Here is a 16,585-nt window from a genome sequence, read left to right on the forward strand (position 1 = left end):
CATACAGAAAGTTGTTATTTCAAAAAAGGAATGCAGTACTGATACATGTTAAAACATGGGTAAACTTTGAAAACATGACAAATGAAAGAAGCTAGTCACAAAAGGCCTCATGATGTATGATTCCATTTATATGAAATGTTCAGTGGTTACCAGGGGCTAGCAAAGGAAGAGATAAGGTGTGACTGCCATTGGTTATGGTGTTTCTTTTAGGGGTGACGACAATTTCCTGAAATTAGACATTGGTGATAGATGGAAAACTCTGTGAATGAACTAAGAAACACTGAATTGTCCACTTTAAAGGAATAAATTCTATATGTAAATTATATCTCAGTAAAGTGATATGAATGAAAATATAGATTTATGATCCATTAGCATAAATGCTAATTTTAAGAGTAAGAATATACAGTGCTTTTTAGACAGAAGAAAGAGCAATGCAAATAGAAATAACTATCACACCAAAGATAGGAACCACAGTATTCAATAAAGGATTGCCAGCTAGAACTAAATAATTTAATTCTTTTCTTGGCACTTTTCACAAGAGTCTGCTATATCTTTTCAAGTTATAAATTTTATTCTCCATTTTATTACAGTTTTAAATCTTAACCACTATATTGCACTCTCCAAGGGCAAGGATTACATCAAATTTATGTTTCCATCTCCAGTGATACTATGTTCAATGTCTTGTGTATAGTACTTTCTCAATCCACATTTGTTGATGAATAAATGAATACTGTGGTATAAAAGTGCTATGAATTCTTTCCTGCTCTCTAACTCAATGTTAGAGACTTCTAAAATTTTCATCAGGCTCTAAAGAGCTTATGTTAATCAGACGTAGAGAAAGCTGAAGTAACTTTGAAATTATTCAAGATGATATCAGGAGTTCTGTGAATCAGACTCATGAGCTCAGACTTACAGGGACTTGAATCACCAAGTCAAATGGATATTAACCCAGACATTCTTCTAGGACTGAATATAATTCTGAATTAATATGGTCATGACCCATAGATTTATATCAAACTAGTTTCATGTCAAATTAGACCCATGTGGAAATATTCAGATGGGTTTGAGAGAAAAATATTTGATCTTCCTCTTGTTTACACAGTTTCCAGAACCTTCTGGAACTAAAACTCTTTAGATAACCCTATTAATTATTTCTAATGTTTATTTTTTATTAAAATTATTCAGATTTCTAAATAAGTGAGTTTGATATATGCTTAGATGCTCCATTTTTAACAAAAATATGCCAAAAGCAAATATGCTTTTTAATTTGGATTTTTCTGGTCTCTGCATTTCTCATTCATATTTGTAAGTAGAAATTTCTTTTGATATTCAGTTCTCTAACAGAACTCAATAGTTGGATCTATATTTTCATTTAAAAATTCTTGTATAAACTTGCTTAAAAAATAATTCAATCGAACTCTTCCATTATTTAATATTGGAAATACATTACAGTTTTATAGTTTTAAAATCTTACTTACTTTTTTATTAGCTTATTATTCACATTTCATTTGTCTATTCCCCACAGAGTAAACTGTGAATGCAGTTAAACCAAGTTTTAGCAAACAGATGAATATACTATAGATTCTCTGAACCACAATATAGCAGAAGATCTGATTTGTTAAACAGGTGTGAATTTCTCTCTCAATCCTATAGGACTGTTTTTAACATTGAAATGTAAGCGATTTCTTCTCATATTTAAAGATGAACTACACTGTGTCTTGGATAAATCTTGTTCTGGATATATGTGTATTCAAATATGCTGACTACATAACCATGTTTGTTTCTTGGCAGGGGGACATCCAGCAGTTGTTGATCATAGGTGACCCCAAAGCAGCGTATGACTACTGTGAGCATTACAGTCCAGACTGTGATTCCTCAGCACCCAAGGCTTCTCAGGCTCAGGAACCCCAGATCGATGAGGTGAGGACCGTAAGGTCAAGGGCAGATTTTCTCATTCCAATGGTAAGGACATAGGTTTGCAGTTTGGAGGCTCACCTCCATTTATTCACTTTTAATTAAACTTTACCTTGTATTTATAGTGTTTTAACATTTCTAAGAATATGTGATTTAAAGAAGATTTTTGGTGTTTGTTTCCATCTTAAGTATTTTGTTACATAATTTCTTAAAAATACAGATACTTCACATATACTGTGTAGAGGAACATATTTTATTTGGGGGGAGATGAGAAAAAAGATAATTTCTCAAAGATATATTTTGTCCTTAGCATTTCAGTAATTAAAACAGCCTCAAGACAAGGGTAACTATTTTCTGGCATACTTGCCATATCCACAGGCCTTTGGCAATTCATGCAGATAAGAAAGGGACTTTAGTGCTATCTTAAAGTTGTCAGGCTGAGTTGAATATTTAGAGGGATTTTTTTTTCCATTTCTGTAAGGCTATGCTATATTGATATGTAAGTTTTCTTTTTCTTGCATAAGATTTGATACAGAGAGCAATGAAATGAAAAACATTATGAACTGATTGCCGTAACTAAATATTCATATTCTTTGATTAATATTATGTCACTTTATTTGAAACTTGGGTGTGAAACCATTCTTCCATGCTATTTTTGCAAGAAAATTCACCATAATGAAATTTGACTCTATTCTCTCTCAAACCAAAAATAAGTACATTTAAGTTAGCCATAGCAATTTTGTCAGACTTGAATATCCCAAAAAACAAAAAAAATATAGTACAGTGTATGCTTTATGCAGATTTTTAGATAATTCTTTAATGTGAATTTTCTGGAAATTAGAAAGCAAATACTGGAAGGAATTGAGTCTTTAGTTAGCAGCAAATCTATATTTTTATTTTTTTCTCAAGGTGAAGAGTTCTAAATTTTAGAAGGTGAGGGGGGAAGTTTAAAGACATCAAGACTGCCCTTATGTTTGAAAATAACTCAAATAGCTTTCTTCTTGACTATTAAAATACTATTAGATACCATCTTTTGAGTTCTACTATTTAGAATAGGTTAGGATCTTATCTCTTAATTTTAATTTACTGTTATTTCTGCATGATAATTCAATTTGGATTTTACCATTTAAGTGCTTGAAATATATTTTTTGACATTACTTTCCTTTTTGAGGTATGATAGTGAATTCTGTTGCACTGATCTTTTCCATGACTTAATGTTAATGTTTTTTTAAAACAGGATAAAGTCTTAAGAAGCTAACAGGAAAGCAAATATGAGAGAAAAAAGAGAAATTACTTGGATATTTGTGTTTGCTTCTTTCAGTTCTCAAGTGCTTCATTCTTTTTATTACCTCATGATTTATTAAAACAGTCTGTGAATTCCCTCATGATTTATTAAAACAGTCTGTGAATTCCAAGAAGATAGGTAAAATGTCCATCAGGTTTTAGTGTTTTTATATCTTAGAGATTATGTGGTGATTCAATATTAAAATTTATAACATTTAGTATGGGTGTTCAAGATGGGTGAGATTTATTTTGCTTTTGTTTTAAGAAAGATAAGTCTTGTTCTTTTTAGTAACAGATATGGCTCTGATTTTTGGAAGAATGAAGGTATGCATTCTTATTATATCACCTTGAGGTGTTTTATTCCCATGTTTTAATGCTATTACATCAGGTAAGCAGAGTTGTTTTAAAGCAAAATAATATTTTTAACCATTTTTGTCTTAAATTCATTTAGAAGTAGACTTTCCCTTTTTGACCTTAGTTGTTGATTCATAAATTTAACATTCTGTTGATAAATCAAACTTGTTTTTACTGGAAGCAACTGATAAGGAAAAGAGCATGCTGCTATAATAAAACCTTCATGAAAATCTGGTTGGGTGATGCAATAATAGCATTTCTTACAGTTTCTATGTTGAGTATGTCACAATGAAAAGTTTTTTTGAGGAATCAGCTCTCACTTTTTCCCCCAGTACTAAATTACATTGATACTTCAATAATAAGATAACTATTATATACTAGTATGAAAAACACCTGGTTAACAGAATTAGCAAGCCATCCTTATATTACTTTTGAATGATAGCCATTAATACATTATATTACAAATATGCATTTTAATAATTGCACTACAGATGTTTTACCTATACAAAATAGCAATGCAATGTTACCAGTGAATAAAGAACATAAAGTGCAAAATAGAGCATCAAACATACATGTTGTACTTTATATTGCTTAATTTATAATTAATAAATTTGAAAAATTGCATATTTATTATTCTGATTTGGATTAATAAATATATCAATTTATTTTATAAATTAACTCAAATGTGTTTTATTCAACTTGTGCTTTTGTATAGTTCATATCCTCTAAATAACATATTTTAATTCATTGTTAGGATTACATTTTTTATGTGTTTGGCACAGTATCACATCATCATCATAGAGTGAAATGTAAAATGAAGATAGATTTAGACATAGTGATAATATCAAACTGTTATTCTATGTGAACCTCCACAATACCATTTATATAGCAAAGTAACTAATATTAAAATTATGATTGTTTTGTATTAAACCATCGTGTTAAATTATCCTTATATCTTAATAAGAAATTAGATGTTAAATCTACATATGGTTCTTTCTTAATGTGCTACACAGACTACAATGCCCTTTATACACTAGGCAATTGATGTTCTTCTTTTTAAATATATACATAAAGGATGGAAAAAGAAGAAGCAAGGGAAAAACAATATTTTATAAAGAAATTTCTTACCTTAATATTTTTTGCCCTCAATATTTATCATATATTCTAGTTCTCAAAGACGTTCAGGTATTTACTTATGCCACTATTTTTCTAACAAACTGAATAAGAACAAACTTGACATTTCTAGAAGAAGACCCTTTCTCCTCACATACTATAACTTATGCTAGGCAACTCACAGATCATAGGTGAGATCTTTCCATCACTGCACGTTTTTTTGCATATATACATCTGATTGATTACAAGTAGTTCTCTCTTCTTTACCTGTCTTTGAGACACCCCCAAATTCCATAGTAAGAAGGGAGAATCATCTCCAAAAATAGGTTGTAAAGCTTCGTGTAGACCAGCAAAGTCCTAAGTATATCAATACCCACCAGAAGGGGCATGTTGTTTAGATAAAGAAATAAGGAGAAGAGAAGCAGTGATTCTTTTCACTGACTGCTGATGGCTCTAAGAAAAACATGTGCTTTAGTGCCTAAGCAGGTAAGCATGTTACTGCCTTCATTATTCCACGACCACAGCTAGTCTGCTTGATCTCCATGTGGAAAAAGTTTAAATAGAGGAGAGAATTATGGAGGTTGGAAAAAGTTTCCTCCTATAAGGAAAAAAAAAAACATGATATAAAGATAGTAAAAGTAATTGGTGCTTTGAATATCAGGCTTCATTTAAGATGCATTTAAATTGTCCATTTTTACAGTCCTTTATGCCTTTATATATTGTCTTATGTTTTTACAATTCATCATAGATGCATAGGATTCTGAAAAGTCTGCTTAATTTTAAAACTCTAAAGCATAAATTAGCCTGGCTAATCTTTTTTCATGTTTTAACTTCAAGCTGCCAGCTAGTAATTATATAAATCCACTCTTTCTTATTCCAACATGTGTGACTATAACTATGGAAAAAAACTATTCATTAGACAATATTCAGTTTCCATTAATTATTTTAATATGTATCTAAATTCAGTATTTAATTGTTTTATTTATTTAATGATGCTATTGATTAATACATACTTTACCTTTCCTAGAAATAGTCGGCATTATATCTTGCTTGCAGAGTCATGAAGAAACACAAATGTTCAAAAAGTTATATATGCATTCTTCTATTTTAACAAATTCTACTCAAATACTAACTAGAATGAAGATTTGTTGAAGTCTTTAAAATGTATATTCAATGAAAATTAAACTATTGCTAGATAGGTAAAATTATGAATTAATTTCAATTAATTTAATCAAATTGAAGTTTTGACAATCATAAACACTGAAAGTATGTCTATATATATCAATATGACCTTCAGCTGAACCATCTAGAAAAGTTTCCTCTAGTGAGGGTATTTCATTAAGGGCCAGATATACAATATTGCCAGGGGGTCAGTTTTGAACATGTCTCATTATATGTCTTTGTGAAATTTGCACTCATTTTCATTGCTATATCTAATAGAGCTTTAAAATTAGAAGGCACAGTGATCACAGTTCTCTAAAAGATATGTGGTGAAGAGTTATTTTTCTGGCACATTAAAAGAGATATTTTGTCAATTTGAAAATACCAAGAGAGGTCCAGTTGGGATATAATGAAAATGTGACCAAATATAATTCTTAGGGAATTTCAAATAGGTTGCTTTTAGCATATATATATATATATATATATATATATATATATACACACACACACATAGGTATATATGTATATATACACACATAAATATGTATTATACATAATAAATATATGTATACATATATATAAATGTATATTATACATAATAAATATATATGTGTGTATATACATAAATATATATACTTATACATAAATATATATTATAAATAATATATAAATATATATGAGTTTTAGCTTGTTGAGTTTGCTGCTTAGTATCTTTTGTTATATATGATCTTAATGGATTTACAGTTATTTTAATTAAAACCAATAATTAAAATATGTTTCACAATACCTATGTTGGTGTTTAAAAATTAAAATTTTGATAGAGGTGTTTGGCTCTGAAGGTGAGCAAGCATGTTATTTACAATATTAATGATTGTATTGCACATCCCTCTACTGAGAAACATACCTTTTTCTCCTAAATTTTTTTTTAATACAGAATAATCTAGTATTCCATTTTTCAGTTTGAGTTACATTTACATGGTTTAAGGTATCTAAGTGTTATGCTCTTTTTTCAATAGAAAAAATGCAGTATTTGTAAAACTGAAATGTATTAATTATAAACAGATCTAATTTTGAATCTTTTAATGGTTCACAAGTATTCTGTGCTCATTTTGATCTTAAGTAAGTCTATAGCAAATTAGTTATTTCTGAATAAACTTTAGATTGTATTTTTACATCAGTTCCAGTATTCCAAATAAAATATAGACTCATTTCATGTTCCTCTGTTCCCTTTCGTTTCTCTCCCCTTTCCGTCTCATAATAGATATGAAAATTCTTTCTTGCTTGGGAAGACTACTCTCCATACATTTATTTTTAAACATGTAGTTTAATGGGAAAAAAAAAGGACCCATTGAAATTGCTGTAAGATAAAGGAGGCTTATGTGCAATTTTTACAAATCAAAATTAATGTGACTATTTAACAACTATGTCCAAGTATGTAATTGCTATGTTTGAATTAATATTCAACAATTAAAAGTTTGAATTAATATTCTAAACTTTTAATTTCCTCACAAACCTAACCACTATTCTGCTCTTAGAAAACCTGCTTTGTCACTGTTATTATACTCTGTATAAGACAGTATTACTTCTTGTAACACGAAGTAATATTTAAATAACAGTATTTACTTGTCTCTTAACTTTTACTAGTAAAAGTTAAGAACATGATTACCACTTTGTTAATAGTATTACCTGCAACTAACAAAATTGCCTGATATTTTTTCCTTTGCGATGTAGTATGCACCTGAGGATATAATGGAATATGACTATGAGTATGGGGAAGCAGAATATAAAGAGGCTGAAAGTGTAACAGAGACTCCCACTGTAACTGAAGAGACAATAGCGCAAACCGAGGTAAAAGCAAAGTAGCGCCTTTGTGTATGGGGTCCTGCTGTTTGTCATCCTGTGGTTCCTTATGTCCACTTTTCCTCAAACTTATCATAAACCTTTCATTCATCTGATTTCTATGACCTGATAACTGTGATTTTTATTGACAGTAGCTGTCCTGAAGGAATGATGCCCGGTTTGCTTTGCTTATCCTTCCTTTCATCCATGCTCTTTATTTCCCTTTTCATTTTATTTATGTTTTCCATTCCATCTTTCACCACATTTTACAGAAAAAGAAATTCAATTTCAAAATGAAGACGAAGACAGTGGCCACTAACTCAAAGAAAAAGTCCAAAAAGTTTACACCCCCTAAATCTGAAAAATTTGCAACCAAGAAGAAGAAAAGTTATCAAGCAGCAGCAAAAGCCAAGCTAGGGGTAAAGGTAGCAAAGAAAAAGCAATCAAGATCTCTCCTAGATAAGCTGGAAGATCTCTGATGATGAGTCATTGTCCTAACCCAACTAGATAAATACTCATTTGGCTAATACGATACCCCAGTTAAATCATGATTTCCATAGATTTTGGATTACCTTACATTTTTACTAATTGATTTTCTTTTGAATTTACCATTAGGCAAATATTGTTGATGATTTTCAAGAATACAACTATGGAACAGAAAGTTACCAAACAGAAGCTCCTAGGCGTGTATCTGGACCAAATGAGGTAATGCTCATAGACAGCATTAAATTTTTAAAATGTGTAATATTTCTTGGTATATTTCACTCTGGAAGAATCTATAACCTCTGAAAAGTTTGACATTTTTATTCTTTTACTGAGGTAAGAGAAACAATAGAATTGGCTCACTATTACTAAAAACAGTTCATTTAAAATTAACGTCAATTCAGATTTTGCATGACTCTTTGCTTCATGCAAATGCTAAATTGATCAAACTGAATTGACTGCTATCATTTTCTTGATTCCTCCTGGGATTGAGCAAGCTTCTCAAAATGTTGTGATTAAGGGTATTCACAACATGACCCTTCTGTGAGGAGGAGAATCCTCTCAAGTAACAACTGTATCATCAAATGATACAATTAGAATTTACTCCATCTGACCAATAATCATGCATTTTTATGACACAAATATTTTGAGAAAATATAGTCTTAGTTGGTTTTAGTGGCTATTTACATTTTCAAACTTAATTATGGTTAAAATATTATATCTTAACTTTTCCAGTCCTTTCCATGAAAATGTTTAAGTACATACAGGTACAAATAGAACAAATAGAACAATCTTCCTGAATTTCATATATTTCCTATATTCTGATTATGAAAAAAATAAGTATACAATTCAGTTTAACTGGTATGAGGAATACCTGAATCATTTTAGTTATTAAAAATTTATATAACATGTGTCCCAGTGAGGCAAATTAACTGAGTGAGACTTTATATGCAAACACATAATTTAGAATAATAACATTTTAGGGTAGGAACCAATTTCAAGTTTCATCTAGTCCAAAATAATCATTTTCCAAAAATGGTTATCTTGATTCAAGGTGTTTATTTATATACCCAAATTCATTCATCTTTTGCTCAGATCTATGAACATAGTAATATTCTGATCCCAGATGATATGCACCCCCTAATGATAGTATATACTCATTGTTTAAGAATACAAAAATATTATGGTTATTGGACATTTTATTTTAGTTAACAATCACTAAATTAATCATTTAGCCACATTTTTCATTCACATGACTTTATGTAACACTACGTATTATTCAATATTGTTCTATCATCTAGATTCACTATGTTATAGCAAACAAGTTATTTATGAAATTCAAAAGTAGCAAGATAAATTATTTAATTTATCAAATTTATTTAATTTATCAAAATCATATGGCCCAAAATTACCTAATAAATATCATTCAGATTTATGCTATTAATGAGAATTATTTATGAAAAAAGGAAATTATACTAGCTTTATTTTTCTATATCTCTGAGATAGTATTTTTGATGTAATTTTTACTTTTAAGTGAATAATCTCATACTCTTTATGAGACTACATGGTGATATATTCTATTGTATTAAATTCTGAGGACTATAATTTACATTTTATTTGCTATAAAGAACTCTTTGGTGATATAATACTTCCCTACATTCTAGATACTCTGCATAAATATTGCAATGATAAATCTCAATATTGGCATTAATATTTTATTTTTCGGATTGAGAGTCAAACTTACATGACTTTTCTGGTAGCAATTATATTTCATTATGAGGTTCTGTGAGATTTGAAAATTAAGCAAAGCTTTAACTATATATTTTCTATATATACATATATATATTATTCAAGTCAAACTATAAAGTAAATATCAAATTGCATAACAAGTTTTTTCCAATGGAACAAGCAAATACACATGTTGAATCTATGTGAATATTTGCAGTTTATTGGCAAAAGTTCTTTGAAAGCAATATTTCCTTGTACATACCAATGTACAAAAATATTTCTTTCAATAATGCTGAAAGGCTGTCTTTCCCAGCTTTCAGACTTGCTTGAGTAGTATTCAGACCACTTCCTGTCACATTCCATCAAACTGTAATTACAAATGCTTACCTTGCTTTACTAACAGTAAACTTCATGTTCTCCAATTCCTTGCAACTTAAATTAATAGCCAAATCCAGTTGAAGAAGTATTTACTGAAGAATATCTAACTGGAGAGGATTATGATTCCCAGAGGAGAAATTCTGAGGATATGCTATATGAAAACAAAGAAATAGACGGCAGGGACTCTGATCTTCTGGTAGATGGAGATTTAGGCGAATATGATTTTTATGAATATAAAGAATATGAAGATAAACCAACAAGCCCCACTAATGAAGAATTTGGTCCAGGTGTTCCAGCAGAAACAGATATCACAGAAACAAGTGTAAGTCAGTATTCTGCTCTGTGTCATTGTATGTCTTATTTCTGGAGTATTTTCGTGTTCATCTTGATGTCTTTTCAGGTTTAAAATGTAGGTTATGTTCTTATATAAATTATGAATATTTATCACTACTAGGTTACCTTGATAGGTTCTTCCTCATGGGGATCTTCAGCAGTTGTATCTCAGGCCACACTACTGGAGTCTTCATTTGAAAGAATAATCTTTAATAGAGTTGTATAAAAGTTTTCTTGGCATTGATAAGATTAAATTACAGTCATTGTCATTCTGGGTACTAAGACTGTTTTCTAATTTTTAGACTGTTTTATTTATTTTTCTTTTCTGGTGATGCTCAGGAATGCACCATATTAATTATCATTTTATCATTATAATTATTATTATTTAACCTTTTGAACCCCTTTACCCATTTCTTCCCTCCACCTCTATTTTATTGAATTTAATTTGATGACACTTTTTGCTTAGTACCTTGGGATAATAATGAGGTCGACAGATATCTTTATCTTTTTATAATGTGTCTTTAAGAAACAATTGTTCAATCTCATTCAAGATTTAGCATTAATGTTCATTGTGTTTCCGTTTGTATATTTTCAGTATTTAAAACTTTAATAGGTTTCTATGTTAAAAAACACATTTTAATAGATTGTTTTAAATGCACTTAGATGATTAAATGATCTTTTAAAAATACTTAAATGGCCTTATTTACTTAAAGACAGGCTGCTTGAATTTTTCACTCAACAGATAAATGGCCATGGTGCATATGGAGAAAAAGGACAGAAAGGAGAACCAGCAGTAGTTGAACCGGTAAGTACTGGTATGAATACATTGTAATAGTACCATTGAAAATTCTAATGTCCGAATGTTTATAATGCCACAAGTAATGAGTTAGTAAGGCCAGTTCTGGCAAGTAGAATTTCAATACACTAAAAAAATATAGAGATACAGAATTTTGGAATTTGAAACTAGCCGACAATGTTTTAGTCTAATTCTCTCATTTAAAAACTAAGAAACCTAAGACCTAAAGGGTTCAAATGTTTGGCGGTTGAGATATGACCAGACTTTACCTCTTCTATTTTCCAGTCCAGTGATTTTCTCCTCTAATTTCTATAACTTAACATTATTAGAAATATATTATTTGACATAGTACTTATTTGTTTCATATTCAAATCACATCATGTAATAATATGAAAACGTTCTTTTTAAAATTTGCTTGCTTTTCTTCCATTGGAAAAAATCTTCAAATCACTTCAAAAGTGACTTGAAGATTTATATTAATGTTACTACCACTCAAGATATTGGTAAGAAGCAAATTCTTACTGGAAGTCAATTTTACTGTTGTTCTCCCTAATGAGCAATTTGGGAAAAGTATTGCATTAGAACTAAAGGAAGTATGTTTAACTATTTGCCTCAAACTAATGAAAATCATTTCAGGAACTACAAGGATGTAAAATTTTTATAAAAGATGGAGGAGATAAAACTATAAAAGATGCATCTCTAAGAACATTGTTATCTGTTTATTACTCCAAAATCTGAGAAAGCACATCGTATGCTCACCAAAGTCTTTAAAAATAATTTTTCAGAATAAATTTGTCCTTGTTATGAAAATTTACAACCAACTTTTTAAATGACAAGACAGTTTTCAGCAGTAGAATCATAAACTTTCTAGAATTGTGTTCTTATCCTGAAATAGTATTCTATTCTCTTGTCTTTTTAAGAACTTATATTTATGTCCAGTTCTTTAACATGGACTTTTCTCCCCTTTCCCTGAGTTAAAGTGCTTAGGTGCTGCTTTCTTCCATCCTTTCATTCACACAGCAAATATTTATCAGTTTCTTGCTTTGTGCCTGGCATTATTCTGGGTGCTAGGGAAAACTTGGTTAAATGTCTTTGCCCTCTTGGGGAGCACTTAGCATATTCTCTTTGTAATATTACTTACCTGAATATTTATTTCCTTGCTAATTAGTTCACAGATTTTCTCAGGACAGGGATTATGTCTTCTATCATTTTTAATTTCCTCCCTTCCCCATGCAAAAATGCTTGTAATTGTTTTATATGTAGAAACAGATAATTTACCTTTTAAAATGCAATGATGTGGTGCTTTCTAAGAGCCAATTAGATAAGAGGTTAGGGGTCACATTGCCCTAGTAATGACTCTATCTTTTTTTAACTGTAGGGCATGCTTATTGAAGGACCACCAGGGCCAGCAGGACCTGCGGTATGTAAATGTTTTAAGATTATTTTTGTCTTGATTTTTTAAATAATCAGATATAAGATTTCTATTACACTGTTGAATTTATATATTTTAGACTAATTTGAGTATTGAATTATAGAGGCAAATACTTGGTCAGAGGACCCGGTGGCCTTCAATCGCTTTCTGATTTGGCTATCCAAATGATATTCTTTTGAGAGCTATGAAATTAAATTTTGTTTTAAATATTTTTGTTGCTTAAATATCTCTGACTTTTCTAACCTCATCTTCAATTTTGTGCCTGAAAGTTATAAAAGTAAAAAAAAAAGCCCTCTTTTTTTTTTTTTTAAGAGGTATAGATATATCTCAAAGAAGAGAGCTGAGAATTCTAAGTGGACTGTAGCTGCCTTATCTGTACTTCTGAATGGAGTGACTATCAGCTTCCATTGTCATTTCCTAATAAGGCTAATGTTACTCATCAGGGTGTCTTTATTGTCAGGTAGTTGTACTGATCTGACTTTGTAAGAAATCCTCTTTCTTTTGTGGAATTAATTAAATTCTTGTCATGTGAAATAAATATATTATACTGATGCCTTTAAATACTTTTACCCATAAAGAATATAAATGATTTCTACATTTCAACTTCACTGTCACATTTTTGCAGTCTAATTAAATGAGTATACCATTTCCTCAGTAAGAACTAGGAACAAACTTCCACCTCAGGGACTGTACATTGGCAGGATTTCCTTTCCTGTTCTTCCTTGGAATGTCTGTCTCTACCCTGAGAGCAGCCTCGTAGAGGAAGAGTTGAGCTAGCTACAAAGTGGTCCCTATATGTTCTCTTTTTATGGGAAGATAAATAGGGCAATTGTTTGGGAGAAGAGTGTTTATTTATGAATATGAGTTCTTCTTTGATTTTGGTAGGATGAATTTGCCTGAATACTAACAAAATCAGGAATCTAACTCAGATTATGGTTTATTTCTCTGTAGGGTCTTATGGGTCCTCCAGGTCTACAAGGCCCCACTGGACCCCCTGGTGACCCTGGTGAGAGGGTAAGTGAAGGGACTCATAACAAAAGAATGCAACATAAATGAAAAGAATTAAAATATATTCTACAGGTTTAACATATTATTCTCACTTGGATAACATATGAATTCAGTGTTGTGCAAAATTTTGTTTAACTTTTCTAACTATAATTTTAAAAGTGAGGTGAAAGAATGTGCATTTATCTATGTTATAATTAGTAAGAAAATTTTTTATTTTTAATCAATTTCCATTTTGATATGAACCCAATACATTAGATTAAGTTCTTCCTTTTGAGTTCAGACATATTTACCAGAAACTCCCATGACTATTTAGTTGAATACTGATAGACTGAATTAATAAGGCTACATCCTAATTTGAAGATCACATCCTGGGTCACATGGAGAAATAGACCATTTGCGTTGTCTATTGAAACTCTTCTTGTAAAATCCCTTTTTTTCTCCTTCCTTGAGTAGGCAATAAATTTGTGCATTATTTAAATTATATAAAACTACTGCAATGAAATACAATCCTCTCTAGGTATCCTTACTAAAAGGAGATTAAACAAGAAGTAGAGGACAAACACAAAGTAGATAATGTAGACTTATGGTATTCAAAGTTATTCTGTTTCTAATACATTTAATTATTTTATTTATTGATTAATTTTGATGATTTTATTTACTTCCCTAGGGTCCCCCAGGACGTCCCGGTCTACCAGGAGCTGATGGTTTACCTGGTCCTCCTGGTACCATGTTAGTGTTACCGGTATGTTTTTTATAGTTATAAAGATGACCCAATGTTTTGTCATCCTACTGCTGAAAAATATTGCTTAACCATATTATAGATCAATCAAAAAAACATTGTATGAGGTAGAGATACTTGAAATGAAGCAGCCTTCAGAAATTGTGATAAATTTTGCTAAAGCAAAATTCTGGTAAATATTTATTTCTGCAGTAGAACTGAGGCTTTATTATTTCATTATATTTTTTGACAAGAAATCTTAGAGGATTTTCTTAATATTTTTAATCATGTGCTTTATCCTGAGTCATATGAGTAACATGCATTTCATGTATTAACATAAAGTTAATATGCTATTTACTACCATATAGACACTAGCTAATACTTTTTAAATACAATATATCTATAGTATTATTCATTGTCCAAAAATTATTTGTTTTACCTTAAGATTGCTTTTTAAAGTTGCCCGAAAGAATTAATATTGTTAAAATGGCCATACTACCCAAAGCAATCTACAGATTTAATGAAACCTCTATCAAATTAACCTTGACATTTTTCACAGATCTAGAACAAAAAATCCTAAAATGTATATGGAACCATAAAAGACCCAGAATTGCCAAAGCAATCCTTAGGAAAAAGAACAAAGCTAGAGGCATAACCCTCCCAGACTTCAGACAATATTACAAAGCCACGGTAATCAAAGCAGCATGGTACTGTCATATGGACATATGATCATATGGACATATGGACATATGGATATATGTCCATATGGACATATGGATCAATGGAACAGAGTAGAGAGCCCAGAAATAAACCCACGCACCTATGGTCAATTAATCTTTGACAAAGGAGGCAAGAATATACAATGGGGAAAAGATCTTTTTAGCAAGGGATGTTGGGAAAGTTGGAGAGCCCCATGTAAATCAATGAAGTTAGAACACACCCTCACACCATACACAAAAATAAACTCAAAATGGCTTAAAGACTTAAATATAAGACACGACACCATAAAACTTCTAGAAGAGAACATAGGCAAAACATTCTTTGACATAAATCATAGCAAAGTTTTCTTGGGTCAGTCTTCCAAGGTACTAGAAATAAAAGCAAAACTAAACAAATGGGACCGAATCAAATTTATAAGCTTTAGCACAGCAAAGGCAACCATAAACAAAACAAAAAGACAACCAACAGACTGGGAGAAAATACTTTCAAAAGATGCGACTGTCAAGGGCTTAATTTCCAAAATATACAAACATCTCATACAGCTCAGTAACAACAAAAACAAAAAAAAAAACAATCAAAAAATGGGCAGAAGACCTAAATAAACATTTCTCCAAAGAAGACATACAGATGGTCAATAGGCACAAGAAGAGATGCTAAACATTGCTAATTATTAGAGAAGTGTAAATCCAATCTACAATGAGGTATCAACTCACGCCAGTCAGAATGGCCATCATTAAAAAGACTACAAATAATAAATGCTGGAGAGGGTGTGGAGAAAAGGGAACCCTCCTACACTGTTAGTGGGAATGTAAATTGAGTCAGCTACTATGGAAAACAATACGGAGGTTCCTCAAAAAACTAAAAAATAGAGTTAACATATGATCCAGCAGTCCCACTCCTGGGCATGTATCCACAGAATACTCAAATTTAAAAAGATACATGCACCCCAGTGTTCATAGCAGCTCTATTTACAACAGCCAAGACATGGAAGCAACCTAAGTGTCCAGTAACAGATGAATAACAGTAACAGATGAATGGATAAAGAAGATGTGGTATATATATATATATATAAAAAACGGGATACTATTCAGCTATTAAAAAGAATGAAATTATGTCATTTGCAGAAACATTGATGAAACTAGAGATTATCATACTGAGTGAAGTAAGTCAGACAGAGAAAGACAAATATCATATGATATCACTTATATGTGGAATATAAAATATGATGCAAATGAACATATTTACAAGATAGAAACAGACTCACAGATTTAGAAAACAAATTTATGCTTACCAAAGGGGAAGGGAGGGGGGAGGGATAAATTAG

General features: G+C 30.7%; 1 protein-coding gene across 4 annotated transcripts in view; it reads left to right on the forward strand.

The window, feature by feature from the left end:
- COL11A1 (collagen type XI alpha 1 chain) overlaps window positions 1–16,585 on the forward strand; it is a gene marked incomplete at its 5' end in the record, with an annotated part of 194,942 nt that overhangs the window by 62,769 nt on the left and 115,588 nt on the right. The window contains 8 exons of one of the 4 annotated variants that reach the window (XM_082652321.1): window positions 1,792–1,920; window positions 7,558–7,674; window positions 8,281–8,370; window positions 10,322–10,576; window positions 11,330–11,392; window positions 12,762–12,803; window positions 13,767–13,829; window positions 14,491–14,565. In XM_082652321.1, coding sequence (XP_082508447.1) covers window positions 1,792–1,920; window positions 7,558–7,674; window positions 8,281–8,370; window positions 10,322–10,576; window positions 11,330–11,392; window positions 12,762–12,803; window positions 13,767–13,829; window positions 14,491–14,565 — 834 coding nt within the window. Of the gene's footprint in view, window positions 1–1,791; window positions 1,921–7,557; window positions 7,675–7,937; window positions 8,091–8,280; window positions 8,371–10,321; window positions 10,577–11,329; window positions 11,393–12,761; window positions 12,804–13,766; window positions 13,830–14,490; window positions 14,566–16,585 lie in introns of all 4 variants that reach the window. The other 3 variants (XM_082652320.1, XM_082652322.1, XM_082652323.1) reach the window with 3 other exon arrangements.

Source organism: Grampus griseus (assembly GCF_964374135.1).
Source record: "Grampus griseus genome assembly, chromosome: 1".
Lineage (NCBI taxonomy): Eukaryota > Metazoa > Chordata > Mammalia > Artiodactyla > Delphinidae > Grampus > Grampus griseus.